General features: G+C 55.4%; 7 protein-coding genes across 7 annotated transcripts; 2 read left to right on the top strand and 5 right to left on the bottom strand.

Moving 5' to 3' along the window:
• Positions 1-210: 210 nt before the first annotated feature.
• Positions 211-1,567, bottom strand: QBC33DRAFT_523604 (uncharacterized protein). Its single transcript, XM_060426649.1, has one exon. It carries the CDS (start codon positions 1,110-1,112, stop codon positions 519-521), a length of 594 nt encoding a protein of 197 aa, XP_060287614.1. The 5' UTR covers positions 1,113-1,567; the 3' UTR covers positions 211-518.
• A 1,439-nt stretch (positions 1,568-3,006) lies between these two features.
• On the top strand, positions 3,007-4,928 carry QBC33DRAFT_152968 (phosphoribosyltransferase-like protein). The gene is made up of 10 exons (XM_060422171.1): positions 3,007-3,110; positions 3,181-3,454; positions 3,510-3,571; positions 3,648-3,718; positions 3,775-3,939; positions 4,026-4,317; positions 4,395-4,466; positions 4,547-4,581; positions 4,632-4,694; positions 4,807-4,928. Exons 2-9 carry the CDS (start codon positions 3,235-3,237, stop codon positions 4,657-4,659), a joined length of 945 nt encoding a protein of 314 aa, XP_060287613.1. The 5' UTR covers positions 3,007-3,110; positions 3,181-3,234; the 3' UTR covers positions 4,660-4,694; positions 4,807-4,928.
• A 934-nt stretch (positions 4,929-5,862) lies between these two features.
• QBC33DRAFT_523594 (uncharacterized protein) lies at positions 5,863-7,474 on the bottom strand. Its single transcript, XM_060426648.1, has 2 exons — positions 7,356-7,474; positions 5,863-7,282 (listed from the first exon to the last, which is right to left on the bottom strand). The coding sequence occupies exons 1-2, from the start codon at positions 7,356-7,358 to the stop codon at positions 6,281-6,283; spliced, it is 1,005 nt and encodes a 334-aa protein (XP_060287612.1). The 5' UTR covers positions 7,359-7,474; the 3' UTR covers positions 5,863-6,280.
• Positions 7,475-7,608: 134 nt separating this feature from the next.
• QBC33DRAFT_523592 (uncharacterized protein) lies at positions 7,609-9,874 on the top strand. The gene is made up of 3 exons (XM_060426647.1): positions 7,609-7,753; positions 7,818-8,571; positions 8,627-9,874. The coding sequence occupies exons 2-3, from the start codon at positions 7,948-7,950 to the stop codon at positions 9,539-9,541; spliced, it is 1,539 nt and encodes a 512-aa protein (XP_060287611.1). The 5' UTR covers positions 7,609-7,753; positions 7,818-7,947; the 3' UTR covers positions 9,542-9,874.
• A 47-nt stretch (positions 9,875-9,921) lies between these two features.
• QBC33DRAFT_444506 (ribosomal protein S5 domain 2-type protein) lies at positions 9,922-11,575 on the bottom strand (the record flags this gene model as incomplete). The annotated part of the gene is made up of 2 exons (XM_060424278.1): positions 9,922-10,873; positions 10,944-11,575. 2 exons carry the CDS (start codon positions 11,573-11,575, stop codon positions 9,922-9,924), a joined length of 1,584 nt encoding a protein of 527 aa, XP_060287610.1.
• A 2,511-nt stretch (positions 11,576-14,086) lies between these two features.
• QBC33DRAFT_575458 (acetolactate synthase) lies at positions 14,087-16,455 on the bottom strand (the record flags this gene model as incomplete). The annotated part of the gene is made up of 5 exons (XM_060430829.1): positions 14,087-14,145; positions 14,204-15,895; positions 15,949-16,016; positions 16,091-16,195; positions 16,280-16,455. The coding sequence occupies 5 exons, from the start codon at positions 16,453-16,455 to the stop codon at positions 14,087-14,089; spliced, it is 2,100 nt and encodes a 699-aa protein (XP_060287609.1).
• Positions 16,456-18,388: 1,933 nt separating this feature from the next.
• QBC33DRAFT_510919 (uncharacterized protein) lies at positions 18,389-19,535 on the bottom strand (the record flags this gene model as incomplete). Its single annotated transcript, XM_060425798.1, has 2 exons — positions 18,389-19,471; positions 19,527-19,535. 2 exons carry the CDS (start codon positions 19,533-19,535, stop codon positions 18,389-18,391), a joined length of 1,092 nt encoding a protein of 363 aa, XP_060287608.1.
• Positions 19,536-19,650: the final 115 nt, after the last annotated feature.

Below are 19,650 nucleotides of genomic sequence, written 5' to 3'. Positions count from 1 at the left end.
AGGAAGGGGATTATCCGGCCGTCGGAATGGAAGCAGAATGGGTAGTTCTGCCCTCCCCCCATATCCCTGCAATGCATACACCAGGAAGGGGAGAGGAATTTGTCTAATGACTTACCAAGCGGCCGCTGATGATAATCGAAACCACGGTGCTGCCAGGGCACAAGCTTGCACTGTATTACTACCCTATAGATGTTTTTTTTTTTTTTTTTTTTTTTTTTTTGGCATTCTTTTCCTGGTAATGCTCTCTGGGAAGATGCAAAATTTGGGATGGGCCCCAGGAGAGAGGAATGTTAACGCTGGGGCTTTGTAAACATGGCGAGTCGAGCGATTCAAGTCTGTTGCAGGCTTAAAAAGGGTTGTTGAAATGACACTGACGAAATAGAAGCTTGTGAGGGAGATACATGTCGGCCAAGTTATACAGTCCCGTCGCTCTAATCTAATCCCCTGATGCAATTTATCTGCTCGGTTGACCCCGGAAACATAGCAAATAAAAACAAGGAAAAATGACCCTCTCAGCTCTATCTCTTCCAGTCATGGTTCCACGGCTCCCTTGCCGGACTCTCTGTCTGCGGCCGAGTATACTCGATCGGGAAACCATTGTGCCCATACACGCCCTTCTTCTCCATGGCCACCCTGTACAGGTAGCCCTGCTCCCGCGAGCCCGGCCCGTCGGTCAGGCGGAGCTCCTCGCAGGCGGCGTACATGCCCTGGTACTGGCGCATCAGCTCGCCTTCGCGGCGCTCGCGCTCCTTGCGGCGGAAGAGCAGCCACGCGCGGTGGATGGTCCAGTGGCGGAGGTGGCGGTTGCGGGCCATGCGCAGGGGAGGGGGGATCCGCCTCGGGGACAGGAGGGCGAACTGCTTCAGCATGTTGACGATCTTGGGGTCGCGCGGCGCCTCGCCTTTGCGCCTGCTCTTGCCGCCCGGGGCGCCCTTGGCCGACTGGGGGGCGGAGGTGGAGAAGGAGGTTCGGGAGTTGAGACATTGCGAAACTGATGGTGCTATGAGCGCTGGTGCGGCGGTGAACCTCGGGGATGTGGTGGTGAGAAACGCTGTGGATGGTCGGGGAAATAGCTGCGAGGTTAGGCCTCGGGCGCTGAGAGACGATGCCATGGTTGGTGTCGTGGAATGTGATGTGCTTGTGACTGGCGGGTTCAGAAAAGAATGTAGCGTCTGGCGGCGTCCTGGGCTGATTGAACCTTCTTCCTCGGCTTCTTCGGTTTCTTCGCCGCCCTCGCTCTCTTCACTCCAGAAGTCGTAACAGCTACACCTCGTTGAGACAAGTTAAAAATGCGACCTGTAGCTCTCGAGACTACGAACCCTGTCGAGTCGGTGGTTGTTTTTGCAGTCTCGGTTGGCTCAATTGAATGGGCCCTATCGCTTGATGGAGTGCCCTCTGATCTGGAAATCGAAGGAGAAACTGAAGATTGCGGAGAAACTGAAGATTGCCGCGGGTTGGGCAGTGTTGCTCGAAATTTAGCTCTCGAAGATGAGCTTCGGTTAAGTGGGTGCGGTTCTAGTGAAGAAAAGAGAGGATCCCTTGCAGGTGATGTCTGGGCATTCAAGGGTGGTGGGGAGATCGATGATCCGGTCCGGATCTCCCGAGTCTGTGCTCCACGATTGTGAGGCTGAAAGCCTTGTGAAACACGGCGACTGTCCAAGATCGACATGTATGATGTTTTTGTTGAACGTCTTTTCTCTGATAGATAAACACGTCTCAGTTGCAGTCTAGTCAGTGAATCCTGTGTTCTTCGTACTGGCTTTAATCCTCTTGCCGAAAGTTGATCTGTCAAGCTTTGTGTGCCAAAGCTGAGACGGCGGTATTCCAGCCTTAAGGAGGTGAATTTGAGTTTGAGAAACCGCTCAGTTTATAGTTTATTGCCATTCACACCACAGGGAGGAGTCATTCTCCCTCCCCCGGCTTGTGGCCGTGCATTTCTAGCTTCAAATCTTGAGGATGAAGCCAGGATCTTCATCGTCGATCCCAGCTCTCCCATATCAGTGGCAGCTCAGAGAGACCTCCGGTTTGATTCGTTTTGATGCATTTAACTGAGGTAGAAACCGAAGAAAATGTCCGCTAGCTATCTTGAAAAGTCCGAAGGCGGATGAAACCCCCAGCCTTCCATACCACCGCTAGATAGACGTGATAGATAAATTATCTCCCTGGACCCGGAGTCCTCCATGCCTTCAAAGATGTGTAACGGTTGAAAATCTCCCAGAACAGTAATATTCTTGCCGCAAGAGGGTCAGGGGGGGTAGACCATCTTATATTAATCACAACTTGGCCCATGTACATACTTTCCGGCTTACACTTTGCAGCTGCTTCGAGCACCTTCCAGTACTGTCTCGAACTCTGTTTGGGTTCTCTGAACTCGACCTGTGCTCCCGTTCCGTGGAGGAAATTACAAGACGAACTAATTGGCGCCTGATACCGCTGTGGCGATTGTTACCATTAACTGCACGGCATCTAGATAGTTAGGTGGCTGCAGCCTAGACGGCGGTTCAGTTTAAGCTCAGGAACTCAGGCAACCTTGAATGCTTCCCTCTTGTAGCGCACCGTCAATATGTTCCGGTTCGACTTCGGCCAGGCATGAGTGTCTGTTTCTTCGGTTCCTTCTGTGGGATTGCAGATGACTCGTTACTGCAAAAGTTTGAGAAAAATCGCCAACTCTCCCCTTCGTCGGCCGAGTGTCGAAGTATCAATTGGGAGGATGTTAAGTTACTTTTTCTTTGTTTCTTTTGCCTATTTGAAGATTAATCGAATAGCGCCAGCTGTAAGCGCAAGCCAGACTTTGCAGCAGGCTCTAGTCTCTTTCATTTCAGCCGTATTGCCCTGCAGAGGCTTGTAGGTGGTTTGAAGTAGGAAACTTTGGTTGAAGGTTGAGATTGGTAGGCTTAAAGGGTGATAAAAAAGTGGTGGGTGAGTCAGTAAAAAGTGGGGCCATGCAGGAGCATGGGAGGTGGTTTCGACCTCAACCACCGAAACTCTCAAGATAATATAACATCTGGTCAAACCTCCCTTGGACAGACCTTTCCTCCAAATACCTACCTCCTGCATTACAGAAGGGTGTTGGAAATGGGCCACATGGCGAACGAGATAAAAATCCTTAGGTGCGATCCTGGCTTTTGGTCGAGTAGTGGTTACCCCTTGATCGTCCAGCTAATCATGTTGTTGTTTTAGCGGGTCGAGCCATCCCGAACTGGCGGGACTTATCGCAGACCGGTGCGCTGCTCCATGGCGCCTGTCATGACATCGAATGGAAAGCTGATGAGATTGACTGTCTGTAGACTAGGGGTTCAACTGGCAAAGACCCTGAGCCTCATGCATTCCAACCAGGAGACGAGCGTTACGATTGGTGAATCTGTTAGGGATGAGGATGTCTTCATCATACAGTCTACGCCCCCAGGCGACATCAACAATGCGCTTATGGAACTTCTCATCATGATTCACGCCTGTATGCCGGTCCTCTATCCCTTCCCGACAGGATATGGGCTGACCGCGAGCAACAGGTAGAGCAGCGTCTAGCCGTCGAATAACTGCCGTGCTTCCTAATTTCCCCTATGCTCGCCAGGTATTTATAACACTCTCTATCCCGAAAACTCTGACGAGACCCGTGATCTTTGCCCTGACTCCAACTCCTCGTGTAGGACAAGAAAGATCGCAGTCGAGCGCCAATATCTGCGCGGCTTGTTGCGAATATGCTTCAGACCGCTGGCTGGTCAGACCTTATGCACATACCCTAAATTTTGCAGTATGCTCACATTGACACAACAGCAACCATGTAATAACCATGGATCTCCACGCCTCACAGCTCCAGGGCTTCTTCAGCGTACCTGTCGACAACCTCTATGCCGAGCCATCAACCGTTCGCTGGATCGAGGAGAACATGAATCTTGACGACTGCGTCATTGTCTCACCGGATGCAGGCGGTGCGAAAAGGTTCGTCGAGGACACCGTTAGGGTTTCCCACGAGTTGGCAAACATCTTGGCCGTTTGTGACAGATATGCTGACCACTCCCTATCAGAGCCACGTCGATCGCAGATCGTCTAGGCACCGGTTTTGCCTTGATACACAAGGAACGCCCTCGACCCAACGTGGTCGGGAGGATGGTCTTGGTTGGGGATGTTGAGGACAAAATCTCCATCGTCGTCGACGATATAGGCGACACATGCGGCACACTGGCTAAAGCGGCCGAGGTCCTAAAGCAGCATCGTGCCCGAGAGGTCATCGCAATAGTGACTCATGGCGTCCTGTCCGGATCAGCTGTTGACACGATCAATAATTCGCACCTGACCGCTGTTATTGTCACTAACACGGTAAGTGCCCGGGGCTGTTCTTTAATACGTCAACGATGACTTTTGACGTTGATTCTGACATCGTTTTCTTCCCCTAGGTTCCCCTCGGTGACAAGGTGAAGGAGTGTCCCAAGTTGAAAGTCATCGATGTCTCCGGAACACTTGCTGAGGTATGCACATTTCTCCTGGGATGCCAATAAATCGATGCCGTTTTCCTGTCCATTTACCAAACGACTAACATGTCCCAAAGGCTATTCGGAGAACACATAACGGAGAATCAGTCTCGTAAGTTCAGACTTGACCGCGTGATTCGTCAGTTTGACTAACGCATCCAGATATCTATTCACGAATGTACCAGTATAAGGTTGATTCACTGTAGTCCGATGGAAGTCGCTCTCGTGAGTCAATTCCCCGAAACCGAAGCTGCGAATGGTCGAAAAGGTGGAACTGCGGCCATTTGCGAAATTTGATCACGTCAACGGAGCTCCCCTAACTGTGGCAATTCTCTAGAATCTTAGTTTCATTTCGGACCGAGGATCGTGAGTGGCGTTGTCACATCACTTTTCAAATCGTCCCTCCAGGGCCTGTCGAAACTAGCTGAAATAACATGGACACGCCTTCGACGCGTGCGAAGATATTAGTGAAGCCTGCCTTCCAATCCTGGAGCCAATCGTTATGACGGGGCTTCTTCAACATTAAGTCCCCCTTCGTCCTACCTGGAGAACGGTTCCCGTCAATTCGACTTTCTTCCTCGATGGTGCCCGAAAGGGTACTAACCACCATGTGCATCATTGTGGGCGTATCGTGACAACAAAAGTTACCTCTCTGAAGTAAAAGCCTGGCGTTTCGTGGTGTGCTGGGGCATTATATTCAGTGCTGATGTTATGCCTGGAGGTATACACTAGAACACCATTCTGGCCATCTCCGCATGGAAGTGATGAGCCTAGATGTATGCTGCGATTTTCAGTTTCAGAGCGAGTTGAAACAATTATAGACATCCAAGCTAGATTATAGAATTCTGCCCTTCTTGGGTTTTCTTCCTGGAGCTTAGGCGTGGCTTATGGGAGGCCTTGATATATTGAGAGTCTGAATCGGATTTCCCAAACGCTTTCAACTCACATTGCAGCATGTCCTTTTCCGCCTTTGTACCAAGGCTGGTCGGCCGTCCCCAAGAATTGCCTGCATTATTAGAGAGGCTCGCCCGATGTTGTGGGGCACTCGACCGATGCAAGGCTCGCAGGGGTCCATTCTGCAAGGATTAAAGCTAACCTTATTTAATGTGGGGTTACCATTAACCCCCCTGCACATCAGAGCATCCACTCCAATTGGCTGCCGAGTTGGTCAACAGATGTTTGTCAGACCCTAACCCTAACCCAGGTCGAAACATGGTAAACCAAGAGAGCAAATACCTCTGACGCGGCCGTGCCTCGAAGTAGGAGCCCGAGGCAGAGGCATCGGATATTACTTTGCACCTTTAGCACAGATCATTATCGCGGATCAAGAAGAACAACAGTTGGCAGGGCTGTGAGACTTGGGGCTGTGGACGCCGAGTCTCGAAGAAACCATGTCCAGATGGTTGGGTGATCGTTGCAGGAACAAAGCAAACGGCATTGGGTGGGGTTCGAGAGATGTGCTATTAGACAGCGGGCCTTGCCACAAGATCTATTGCTTTTGATAAGGTGGTCATATAGACAGGTAATACTTCGAAACGTCGATTCAGAAATCCGCGTAGGTGCCCAAGTACGCTAGTCTAGAATATGAGATGACGAGGAAATCTGTAACGAGAAGCCCAAATCGTGACGAAGAATAACCCTGAGCATTGGATCTACTGGGGAGAACCGCCCGCACCGCCCCGTCCGGCGTTTCCTCCGCCTTCGCTTCCACCTCCACCTGCACCTCCGCCTGCGCCTCCACCCATCATGGAGCGAGCCCTACAGGCAGACTGTCAGCGCGCGATCCATAGTTGCCTCGTTGGGGCAGAGACTTACATTTCTGAAATGTTTGGGTCGGACATAAGTGCTGAAATGTCAGGCATGCCACCACCGCTGCCGAACTGGTTTGCCATCTCGCGCAGTCTCGGGTTGCCCATGAGGTTTGACATCAGATCCGGATTGCTCATGAGATTCTGCGCCATGGACGCGAACATGGGGTTGCTCATGATGGAAGACAGGTCGGGCATTCCGCCGCCGCCACCGGGACCACCGGGGCCGCCACCGCCACCAAACATGCCGGCAAGGTCGCTGAGGCTCGGCCCACCGGCGCCGGCACCCCCGTCCCTGGTCGCAGGCTCGGCGGCCTCGCGCTCCTCAGCCTCGATCTCCTCGACGCGCCGCCTCGCCGTCTCGTAGCCCTTCTTCATGGCGTCGCTGCCGCCGTTGCCCTCGTGCTCGATGCCCTTCTGGTACGCCTGCATGGAGCCCTTGGCATCGCCGAGGGCGAAGCGCGCGAGCCCGAGCCGGCTCCAGGCCTTGGTGTACCTGGGGTCGACAGCGACTGCGGCCTCGGCATCGGCGCGCGCCGACTCGTGGTCGCGCGCGGCACTGTGCGCGGCGGCCCGGTTGGACAGGAACACGGCGTTGCCCGGGTGCAGGGCGAGCGCCTGCGTGTACAGGTCGATGGCGGTCGGGTAGTCCTTCTGCGCCATCGCCGCGTTGCCCTTGGACTTGAGCGCCTCGGCCTGCTTCTTCTGCTCCTCCGACACGGGGCCGGACGATGACGATGCTGCACCGGCTGAGGACGCTGCGGCGGCAGGCTTGGTGGCCTTCTTCAGCTTCTCGTAGACGGAATAAATCTGCAGGAGGTTCTGGGTGCCGACGGCTTCATTTACGGCGGCCTTGTCGGTCGGGTCCACGCCGAAAGCCTCGGCAACGCAGTTGACGGCAACATCGATCGAGTCTTTGTCGTCGGCCTGAAGGGTGCCGTCTGTTAACGAGGTAGAGAGGAAGTCGCAAATTGCCAGCGCTAGGCGCTGCTTGGATGTCGTGGCCTGTGTCAAGCGGCAGTCAGAAAACTGTTGATGGGATATTACAAATAGAGACACACATCAGGAAATAATTTACCATTGTGAATGACTTGGTGTGACCGGAGAGTAGATATTTACTCGTCCCAAGACCACAGTTCGTCGGAAAGATGGGGATAGATAGGTATGAAAGAGAGGGCGTGGGGTCGGGCTTCGACCCCGATTCACATGGAATTCAATAGAGCGACTCGGCCCCACCGACCCAAACTTCCAAGGCTCCTGCGCCACATACTAGTTAAAATGGGCCAAAGGCTCCAGCCACACAAAGTGGGGCAGATACCATCACCTGTTGATGTCACACAAGGCAGCTTCAAGGCCGGGCAGCGTTTGTTGAACTTGGCCGTGCCTCTTGCAACAACGCCCAGCGGGGTTTGGTCTCCCTTCAAAGAGACTGTTAGAAAGTAGTGATAACCACTGGAGGCACATTATCCCTAGGATGTAAGGATCCTATGGCCACGAACCGCTTCTCACAATGCGCTTTATTAACACAAAAGCTCTACAGCCTCGAGAACCGTTTCGATCGCTTGCCTTTCATACCATTATCCCATCGATAAACGGCGGCGTTCACGACTCCAATACCGCCTACCCTTCCTTGGTTTCTACCGCCTATTCCAAAAGAATCGCCCGTTACCATGGACTCCGAGGTAGCTCCCTCGGCGACACCCCGGCTATCCAGGAGCTCCACAGCCCTGGCTCCTGGACCGATTGCCTCGGGGACGCAGCACGTATGCTTCATCTGCCTGCTCAACGACTCGGAAACCCCCGACGCGAGCTGGGTGAACCCGTGCCCGTGCACGCTCGAGGCCCACGAGGAATGCATGCTCCGCTGGGTGGCCGAGACGGAGCAGTCGACGTCGCGGCCCAAGAACGGCCTGCGCTGCCCGGCCTGCAACGCCCGCATCCGCGTCGACGAGCCGTACGACCCGGTCGTCCACCTGCGCGACCGCCTGCACCGCGCCTATAGCCGCTCGTCGCCCCTGATCCTGCTGGCCCTGGTCCTGAGCGGCGGCATCGCCGGCTCCGGCTGGTACGGCCTGACCGCCACGCACATCTTCGCCGGCCGCGAGGCCACCTCCAGGTGGCTGGGTCTGCACACCTTGGCGGGCCGCCGGGCGGACGTGCCCCTGTGGCGGTGGATGCCGTTCTGGAAGCTGAATGCCAAGATCTGGGTCTTGTCCCTCGTCGGGCCGGTGCTGACGATATGTCGGGCCCTGCAGCCGCTTGGGAACTTGGTGATGATACCGTCGTCGCTTTTGGTAGGATCTTCCCCCCTACTGATTGAGTCTACTCTGTGCTGAACTAGCCAACCAGTCAGGCGTGATCCTCGTTGCTAGAGACGAGATGCCCACTTGGCCGCCGTCGCCCGCATGGGCCATGACCCTATTCCCATTCCTCCAGTTTACGTACTCCAACATCTATTACGAATTCTTCGGCTCGTTCGAGAAGCGTATGAACCGGGCGTTACGGGGCAGGCCGGCTGAGGAAGAGCAGCAGCAGCCAGCGGGACATCGCGGAGCCGCGGGGCACGCTCAGCCTGAGGGACAGGCTCAGGAGCGGGACGAAGGCCTCTGGGCGACAGTCTGGGGCCTCGGCCAGGCCGTTGTCGGTCTGTTCGGCGAGGACGAGATTGTCCTAGAGGCCGAAGTCCGCGTGGGAGGCGGAAATGGCGACGAGCTCGACGAGGCCGACGAGGCCGAAATCGAGGCCGAATTGATGGCACTCGAGCGGCAAGTCGTGATCGATGCCATGGATGAGCTGCGCGATGAGGAGCTCGCTGCACAGGAGGCTATCGAGCGGGAAGTGGTGGAAGCGGACGGCGAAGCTGGACCACCACCTCAGCCAGAGCAGGGCCAGGCTCAGAACCCACCACAAGGTCAGGCGGCGCAAGACCAGGCCCAGAATAACCAGGACCAGGCCCCAGCAGCTGAGGATAACCGGGCAAACACAACCCTGACAGACATCGTCAACAACATCGTGACATCGCTCCTCTACCCTTCGATCTGCTTCGGCATGGGCGAGCTCCTCCGCCTGACCCTCCCGCGCAACTTGGTGACTCGACCAGCCTGGGGAAGGCCTACGGGGCTCCTGCAGGAGCGCTGGGGGCGTAGCCTGGCGGGAGGCTGCCTGTACGTCGTGCTGAAAGATGCATTTGTCTTGTACGCGAAATACCGGCGCGTGCAGGTGAAGCAGAACCGGAAGGTGAGGAATGTCGAGAAGCGGAGGTAGCCTGGCACCTTGAGCATGCCTGTTGCGGAGAGCAATACGAGGCAAGAGAAGAGAAGGAGAGGGAGGGTGGCTAGAACAGCCTGATGACCGATTGTACAAATAGCAGACATACATAGATGGCATGAGCTATGGCGTTTTTGGCAGTGGACCAGCAAGGAGGCTTGGACAGGCACAGACACAGGCACGTTCGACTGGGAGGATTGAGTTCCCTTTATCCAGAAAATGGCAAACCTCCTTCCTACTTTCTATATCGTGGCAAAGATAACCCAAGCAGCACACGCTTCCGGCGTAAGAGGATTCCCCCCGCACCTAGCTATGCCGTGACAGAAAACCCTTGATCCAACCAATGTCAAGAAGGAAAGCAGAGTATCCGAGATATTTCAAGCCAAATCGCCCTCGCCGACAAGATACACGGCGCTCCCGTTCCCGGGGCGGCTCACCACGACGGCGGCCTCCTTCTGCTCATCGGTCAGGTCCATCTTGGCGTAGTACTCGGCCGCCCAAGCCTCTCTGACGGCGGCGACCCTGTCGGCCGGCACGAGGTGCACGCTGCACCCGCCCCAGCCGGCGCCCGTCAGGCGGCTGCCGTAGCTGCCGGCGCGCCGGGCGATGGCGCACAGCTCGTCGATCTCGGGGCAGCTGCACTCGTAGGCGTCGCGGCACGAGTCCTGCGTGTCGTTGAGCAGGGCGCCGAGCCGCGCGTTGTACTCGGCTGTACCGCCGCCGCCGGCCGACGCGCCGCCGTGGCCGCCCTCGAGCTGGTCGAGGAACCGCAGGACGCGCAGCGCCTCGCCGAAGACGTGCTGGGCGCGCTGGCGCAGCTTGAAGCGCGAGGCGCGCACGGGGAAGCGAGAGGTGAAGCGGGCGTCCAGCTCGTCGACGCTGATGTTGAGGGCGGCGGCGATCTCCTCGCGCGTATAGCCTTCTTCCTTGGTCAGTGTCTGCTCGGCCAGGCGGACGAGCTCCTCCAGCTGCTCGGACTCGGTCTTGCGGGCCGTCGTCGCGGAGGAGTGCTCCTGGAGGGCGAAGTACGTCTCGTGGAAGCCGTGGAGGCTGATGCCGAGCGGTGCAGAATCGCCTGGGAGCTGTGTGCCAGGCGGGTTTAGGACGGCGTTGAGGTAGGCGGCGGCGAGGCTGCACTCCACCACCCGCAGGTTGTAGTGGATCGGCCCGGTGACGTGCTTGTCGGCCGCAACGAAGGACTGGGCAATGAGGAAGGTGAGTTCGGGATCGGTCTTGGGGAAGTAGACCGGCCGCGCGGTGAGCTTCGGGGAGAAGGAGACGAATAGGGCAGAGCCACGCTCTGAGAAAACGGAGGCGGACTGGTCCATTCTGAAGAACACAATTAGGTTAGGCCAACTTCAACAACTTGGACATAAAAATGGGGTTTGGGGCTCCTTACCCTCCAGAATTGACACCCACGGCTCTCTCGCTGACGATGGCGAGCTCCGTCAGCTCGGTTTTGTCCACCTCCGTCTCGCCATTGGCGATCATGACGGCCAGCGCACTTGCGCTGACAAAGGCGGCACTTGAGCTCAAACCTCCGCCGGCGGGGACGGTGCCATCCATGAGGATCTGCATGCTCTTAAGCTTGAAGTCTGCACCGTGCTTCCTCCTCAGCAGCTCCAGGGCGCCGCGCAGGCCGGACTTGAAGTAGTTCGTCCACTCATGCACAGTGGCATCGATGTCCACGGCATCGTAGGGGATTTCGAACTCGTGAGACGGGAATTTGGCATCCTGCACATTGGCAATCTGGACCTTGAAAGCGCTCTCCTTGGTCGGCTTGGTGTCGGTCGAGACGGCGAGGAGGGCATCGGCAGTGATGGCCATAGGCAGCACCGAGTACAGAGAGTAGTCGATGTGCTCGCCGATGATGTTCACGCGGCCCGGAGACCTCGACACGAAGTCGGCTTGGTGGCCGTAGATGGACTGGAACCTGGATAGTAGGTGGTTCCATCGCACGCCTTGCGACGCAAGGGCATCTTGGTTGTAGATGTCCTGCAGCGAACGGGCGTATGGGACAGGTCCAGCCATCTTGACAACTGGTGGGACGTTCGACAGGCGAGTTTCGCACTGGGATTGGAGCTGCTCCGGGATCGTTTACTGCTGAGTATCACCAAAGCTCATATGGTTGAGTGCCCAGAATACGCATATAGCAGTAGGATATACGTTGTGCCCCGCACTCTTTCCCCCACACAAAGTGAAGCTCAGAGTTTAGTTTGGAAACAAGGATCACCGACAGATGACCTGAACCTTAGGTACCCAAGCCTGGATGGGAGTTGGCAGATGGGACACAGAGTGAAAGAAGCACTAAAATCGAGAAAGCAGTTCGCTAGAAGCCAGAAGCATTCAATCAAGCCCGATAAGCCGTAGGTTCTGCATCAGAAATTTATCTCAATCGGGTGCGACCTGATCTTATCATTTATCCACCCCCACCTGCTGGAGATGGTCGTTTGTCCCACCTGGAGAAGCGCCGTTAAGGCCGTCCGGTGTCACGTCACACCAACACACCCCTGCTCTCCCTCGGTGTTCACTTGCCCGGCAGCCCGGGTCTGGGTTTAATGGTTAAAATGGGGGAGAAGTGGCTCGTGCCAGGTATTCTTGGAAACTCAATTGGTGAGAGTTCGTTAAGTGGGGAAATGCATATAATAAACCAAGTCGTACCTATACGCATGAGCCCGATCTAGGAGGTGGAATTTGGAGGCTCACGTGTTGTCAACAACCATCATCAACGACCATCGACTACCTACATTGTACATCAACATTGTTGTCGGCTCTCTCCGTCTTGCTAGTTTCGTCACAATACCAGCAGTTGAGAATCACACGCCGCACTTAGGGTGCTTAGGGCTAATGCACGGTACCTGCGGGGACGAGATGGGGCCCAGCTAGGTAGGCTTCCAGAAGCCAGCCTTGTTTGCTTCGCAGTCGAAGGTCTTTTGCAAATGACCAGGAGACATGGCCCTCTCTGCCCTGCGCCGTGCCCCCGAGGGGAGTGGTCTCGTCAGACACATCCACTTTCTACCCGGAGAAATAGTTGTTGTCTAAGCAACCCCCCTGGGGAGCGCTCAGACGCACTCAGGGGCAGCCCTTCACAACGCAGTGCTTCGTACCCGGGGCAGACTACTATCTTCCACTTGAAACACAGCTCTAGGGAAGTTCCGACCGAGCAAGTCCCTCTGTTTGGCTTGTGACTTCTGCTACCTTTCCTCGATGCAGGGACGTGCTGGGGGCCTTACTTCGTACTCTTGTTCCCCACATTCTGACGAGTTAACAACGTCATTCGCCACGACGTAAACCTCCCTCCCCCTATATAAGCTTTCGCCTCTGCTCCTCTCTCCTGCCTTCTCAATACCCAGACATCAAAGCCATCCACGAAAGCCGAACAAAAGACGCACATTCCAGATACCAATCCCGCTCCTCAACACCAGGAACAACCTCACCGCGAAACCCATCAAAAAAGCATCGCAATGGCCGACGACTGCGGATGTGCCACCACCGGAGTGTGCAACTGCGACCCCGCCAAGTGCACCTGTCCCAACTGCCCCGTTCGTATTCCCCACCCTCCAGCCCCCGCCCCGCCCCCGGTCGCACCGCAGGCTCAAAGCTAACCGTTGATTTCAGAAAAAATAAGCTTCCAAAAAATAAGCTTCCCTGGAACATGGACGGACCGCGGGGAGATGTGATCATGGGGTCTTCAATGTGTAGTCAGGACTAGCAAATGGGGAAGGAAGCTGGGACGGCCAGACAAGCATCCGATATCCAATGCAAGAGCCTCCCGTCGCTGAGTTCCAGCACGATCATAGCCCAGAACAGCAATGGTTGCACAAGGCTTGTTCTCTGTGTGGATAATGCGCGTGTATATGCTGCTCAAACCGGCGCTGGTAAAGGTGCAATACCGTCGTCGAAGTGTGAAGACTGCTGTTCCTCGTAGATAACAACGTAACCGGAATATATCACTCCCAAGACGTGCAGCATGACCTCTTGGCAGGAAGACAACCACGAACTTGAGCTGAAGGACCGGGAAGTAATGAAACTAGCCGGACCTGTCTCGTTCTGCCCGTCTTCCAGGACCAGTGGTGATCTTGAGTTTAAGGGAAATCAAGGGACGGAGAAGGCTCGTCATCAAAGAGCAACTGTCCTGCAGAAGTTCAGTGTAAATACCGTCTCATTCCGTAATATATATAGCCCACCGAGACCACCCAGTCACGGCGGACAGATGCAGTAGCAAGGCCGAACAGGATGTACAGGCTCAGATACGCCCACAATTTTGATATTTTCTCTCCTCCGTCTCCAGAAAAGCACCATTGGCATGCATGCCTCGCAATGCGGGCCAAAAAACAAAATGACAAGCCCATGAAAGAACTTTTTTTTTTTTTTGGATCTCCAGTAGCGGGAAGAGCGCCTCGGCCTCCGAGGGAGAAGTCTCGATGAGGCGACAAGCCCGTGGTATATGCCGATTAAAGTAGGATAGAATGCCAGAGCAAGAACACACAGCTTGTGAATAAATTATCCGCAGGAAAAAGCCAACAAAAACCAAGACCAAACTCAGCTGTGTATGCCGCCGGTGCGCGTTCTCATCAGCTCTCGTCGCTCCAGATCTTTTTCTATCCAGTGTGTTAGCTTTGTCCGTTTGTCATATGGGAACCAAGTCTCAAAACTTACTGCCATCCCACGTGATGAACTCGTGCAGAGCAGAGCCTCCAGGAACCATAGGTAGAACAGGCACCTTCTTGTCTGTCACGACCTCCAACAACGCCGGACCTTCGCTGTCAATCAGCCACTTCAAGCTGTCGACAAGCTCATCCGGCTTGGACACGCGTCGATGCTGGACCCCCATGGCGTCCGACAGCTTCATGAAATCCGGGTTCTGCTGGTGAGTATGCGAGTATCGGTCCTCATAGAACAGGTTTTGCCATTGGGTGACCATGCCCTGCTCCTCGTTGTTGAGGACGATAACCTTGATCCCGATGTTGAACTGCGCCGCCGTGGAGAGCTCCGTTAGAGTCATATTGAAGGAGGCATCGCCGTCGATGTCGATGACCAGAGCGTCCGGGCGTGCCACCTTGGCACCGATCGCGGCGGGAAGGCCGTAGCCCATTGTTCCGAGACCGCCGGATGTAACCATGGTGCGAGGGAACCGCCAACGGAAATGTTGGGCCGCCCACATCTGATGTTGTCCGACTCCTGTGGAGATGATGGTCGTCTCTTTCCGGTCGGCGGTCAAATTGCTCAATTCCTCGATCATGGTCTGAGGCTTGATCAGGCCCGAACGCTCAGCTCGCTCGTAATCTGAAAGTGGCCATTTGGCCTTCCAGGCCCGGATCTGGTCGAACCATCCTTGGCGATCCGAAATGCTTCTCTCCTCGACCATGGGCAGGAGGAGGCGCAGACTGGAGCCAACATCGCCCTCGACGGCTTCAGTCGCCTGGACGACCTTGTTGATATTCTTCGGCATGATCTCGAAGTGAACAATGCCTCCCCTGCCCTCGGCAGCTGCCTTCTTGGCCGCTGGCGCGAATTTGGAGATAAGACCGGTCACGCGATCATCAAATCTTCCCCCGAGGGCAATGATGAGGTCGGCTTCTTGCATCGACATGTTGGCGTAGGCCGACCCGTGCATCCCAAGCATATGGAGAGCCTTCTCGTCCAGCTCATCGAAGGCGCCGAGGCCGTGCAGGGATGTTGTCACAGGGATGGATGCCTTTTCCGCGAGGGTCCTGAGCAGTTCAGAGCCACCCTCGGAGCAGATCACTCCATGGCCGGCGTAGATGACGGGCTGCTTGGCCATGTTAACAAGGCGGGCAACGCGGCGGATGGAAGCATCCAGCTGTTTCTTGTTCAACTCAAGAACTGCGCGGGAGGCAGCACTAGGCAGCGGCGGTAGGGTCGACTCAGTCGGGATGGCTCTCCTGAGGACACCAGCTGTGATGTCCTTGGGCAGATCGACAAGGACGGGTCCGGGCCTACCGCTGGTGGCAATTTCGAAGGCCTCGTTGATTCTCTTCGGCAGCTCGGCAACGCTCTTCACCATGACGTTCCACTTTGTGCAGGCTCGCGAGATTCCGATCACATCGGCTTCCTGGAAAGCGTCGCTCCCAATGGCAGATGTGACAACCTGGCCGGAGAAGACAACCATTGGTATGCCATCAGCCAAGGCATCAGCCATTGGTGTCACGACGTTGGTAGCACCAGGGCCAGATGTCACCAAGACAACGCCAGGTTTGCCCGACACTCGCGCGTAGCCTTCGGCCATGTGGCCGGCTCCTTGTTCATGCTTTGGGAGGATGAATTGGAAGTGTTTCGAGTTATAAATGGCATCGAACACCGGGAGGATGGCGCCGCCGGGGTAGCCAACTGCGAACGTAAGTTTGGGTGCCGGGGACAGGCAGAGGGCAGAATTGACATACAGACATGCTTAACGCCTTGTCTCAGCATCATTTCGTGAAATATCTCTCCTCCGGTCTTGCCAATGAACCTGGGAAAGAAGCACTTGTTAGTCGGCAGATTCGACGGGCGGAAGAGGCTAGGAAACAATGGCGGTGAACGTACGACTCGTCCATGTCGCTCTGGCGAGGGTTGACAAGGGGCTCGACATGATTCCTGCTCTTCGTCTCTGCGGAATTGAATGCCGGGCTTGGGTTGGCTCGAACATTACTGCGTCGAGGAATTGTGTCAGTCGCTTCATATTCTCCATGAGTCACCGTGATCGGTGAGGGGTCTCGCAGCGAGGCGACATACGGAGCGGGGGACTTTGCAGTCGCAGAAGTGCTCTGATTCCTGATATTCGAAGGGCCCCTACGTGTAGCCGTGATGGCTGAAGCGGCTGTGGAGGTTGTAAAGGAGCGAACGCAGCATGATGGAGGCTGGGCTAGGGCCTTCTTCAAAGCCCGAGTTGTCTGGCCGGATCGAAGCATCGTGGGGTGAACAGAGAGCCCTAACGGCCACGGAAGACGGAAGAATAGAAGTAGAAAGGTACGGCAGAGTTCAGGACCGAAGGGATTCCCGCTACCTAGCAAAAAAATTGAAGGTGTTTTGTCTGATTCATCAAGGCATCTGAAGTGAGGGAAGGGTTGCGCAAATCGGTTCGAAGGTTCAAGTGAGACTCCGGTTTTGGGAGGCGAGTGAGTCAAAAAATTTGGGCTCGCATACCCCACACATTTGCTAAAAGCTCGGACCAGGTTACTTATTGCCGCGATATCGGGGCGACATCCAGAGCCCCCCAGGCGTCTTGGCTTTACCTTCTAAATACCCACGTGCACCGCCGGTTTCCTTGTGATAACCCCAATTCCAACTCAGTATCAGGGTAGTTTCTCTTTCTTTTGTTTACGCCAGTCCAGTTGGAATCACTAGAATCATTCACGGAAACTGTTACCTCTGTGGAGATTTTCCTTTGTCCAGGACTGAGTCCTGAGTTCTAAGTTGTGGCCGAGGGCGGTCTGGGCCTTTACTGTGGGGGACCCCATATAGCCACATCCAATCACGATGTCGGTAATCACGGCTGTCAACAGAGAATCTGAAGAGGCCCTCGTGACTATTTGCCACGCAGGTACAGTGGGATGAGTTCCATTTCTTACATAGGCATTCTACATCGTACTTCCCATGCCTTTACTCTTCTTATCGACCTGTCTAAATGCAGGATTGGCGTGAAGACGTCAAATCAACGACTATTCAACCGACTTCAAACTCATCACTTTTGCTACGCTTGCGGTCCCGCAAAGGCTCTTTCCCTCAAATCGCCCAGGTGTAGCTATTCAGAGCGTTGCTGCCACCTGCCAAACATAAGTGGCTTGATGGATTAGGTTTTTTTTTCCCCTTCTCGTACCTCGGGGCTGTACCGGGGGCTCAGTCCGGTGGGGATGGAAGCCGAGGCCCGAAGCCTGGGCATATACGGATTACGGAGAGTGGGCCCCGGCCGCAAAGATCACCGGCAACTCTTCAAGCTGATGTCCCGCATTCCCGATTTCCGAACTACAGACCACCAACCAGAAAATTTGAATTTTGCCCTGTGGGCGACATAATTGCCCCGAGTCTCCTTGCATTCATTCTTATTATTGTTATCATATCCTTCCCTCCTTGTTTTATCACCGGGGCCGACAAATTCTAGGCTGCATCGTGTCTTGGAGCCGACGGCGACAATGACCGGGTCAGGGTCCAACCAGGCCTCAGCATGCCAAGCCCAACTCCTGTCTATTCCAGGCAAAATTTGGATCCATCAGATCGGTGGATGGGCCATACCGAACTATAGGGCTGGGTATGGTATTAACCGAAAGTCAAAAAAAAAAACCCCCCCCAAAAAAAAAAGTTTATCATAACGACATTTGATTGTCTTGTCAAGGCAGAAAGACAACCTGTTTTCAAGCGACAACAGGACAACAGGACGAGAAAACAATACAGTCTTTATAGCTATGGCACGGGTTTGTTATGCAGCCTGCCCCTCCCTAATTATCCTAACACGGAGATCAACCCCATAACAACGCTCCCCCTTTCCAATAGACAAAAAAAAAGCGCGGCAGGAGAAAGGGGACTTTACAGATCCCTCGAATTGTGACAATGAAATATTATTGGAGACGTGATACAGCAGGGAGAACAAACACGAAAAGGCCCTGATTGTCTCGGGACACTACATTTGATAATAGATTTGGACATGGCAAACTCCCAACACTTTTGAATTCAACTTGGCGCTTACCCATCACTGTTGATCCCTTGGTCAGCTTCGGCTCAGTTACGACGTACTAAATGACAGTATGAGCACTTCCCAATTTGACGCGCGGGATTTCGCAGCCAGTGGAGGAAGCAAAAGTGGGGAGGGTGGGGGTGTGAAAAGACAAGGGGAGATGGGGGAGTTACCTACAGCAAGGCAAGGGTCAAGTCGCCATGGATATGGGCCTTGAGCTCGATCTCGATCTCCAAGTTAAGTTCCAGCCGCAGCTTGAGCGGGTTCTTGCCGCCGGCGTCGGCCTGCGGCTGCACCTGCTGCTGCTGCTGCTGCTGCATCATCATCTGCTCCTGGCGGTACTGGGCGAGGTCGCGGTCGCGGCGCGTCTGGGTCTTCCTCTTCGGGTGTCCGACTTGGCGGTTGCCCTTCGTGTCGCTCTCTTGCTCGCCCCGCATCCACGTCGGCTGCCGGGCGTCGCGTGGCGTGGGGGGTCCCGAGGAGGACGTCACGGTGCTGTCGTCCTCGTCTTGCTCGACGCGAGAGGCCTTCTTGGTCCGGCGCTTGGGCTTCCGCTCAGGCTCGGGCTCAAGCTCGGGCTCGGGCTCGTCTTCCTCTTCTTCTTCTTCGTCGTACTGCTCCTCGGCGGGTGGCGCGGCGCGAGGGGCCTTCTTGCCGGCCTTGGACCGCGCCTTGGGCTTCCGCTCGGGCTCAGGCTCGAGCTCGTCTTCCTCTTCTTCTTCATCGTACTGCTCCTCGGCGGGTGGCGCGGCGCGAGGGGCCTTCTTGCCGGCCTTGGACCGCGCCTTGGGCTTCCGCTGAGGCTCGGGCTCGGGCTCGGGCTCCTGCTCCTGCTCGGGCTCCTGCTCCTGCTCGGGCTCCTGCTCCTGCTCGGGCTCCTGCTCCTGCTCGGGCTCCTCTTGTTCTTCTTCATCGTACTGCTCCTCCTCTCCCTGGCCGTCGTCCTGATAGTCGTCGTTCAGGACTTCATTGTTTTCGGCTTCTTGGTCTTCCTCATAGTCTTCGCCGTCTTGCTCGTCCGGCACCTCTTCTTCGGCCTGGTCGGCAACTTCTCCTTGGTCCTGGTCTGCCTCTTGCTCGTTCACTATGTTGTCGTCATGTTGGTCTTCAGCGGGCGCTTGCTCGGCTTCATGCTCCTCTTGTTGGGCAGGAGCGTCCTCTTGCTCTTGCTGTTGCGCTGGGGCGGCTTCCTGCTCGGGAATATCCTCTTCCTTATCCCTTTCTTGCCTCTGGGTTTGATCGTTTTGGCTTGGTGTCTACAGACGGGTTAGGCCTTGACCAACTCATCAGTGACTGTGGCAGAGCACTTACCGATGACATGTTTTATGTGCTGTCTCTTGTCTCTAGGGGATAAAAGTAGTGAGGACTGATTGATCAATGTACATACAATGGGGGTTAGGTGATGGTGTGGACAAGGTGCCTTGGGACTACGGAA

Source organism: Phialemonium atrogriseum (assembly GCF_030411735.1).
Source record: "Phialemonium atrogriseum strain 8032-3 unplaced genomic scaffold QBC33scaffold_2, whole genome shotgun sequence".
Classification (NCBI taxonomy): domain Eukaryota; kingdom Fungi; phylum Ascomycota; class Sordariomycetes; order Cephalothecales; family Cephalothecaceae; genus Phialemonium; species Phialemonium atrogriseum.
Note: the sequence above shows the minus strand (reverse complement) of the source record. Positions and strands in the feature narration are given on the sequence as shown.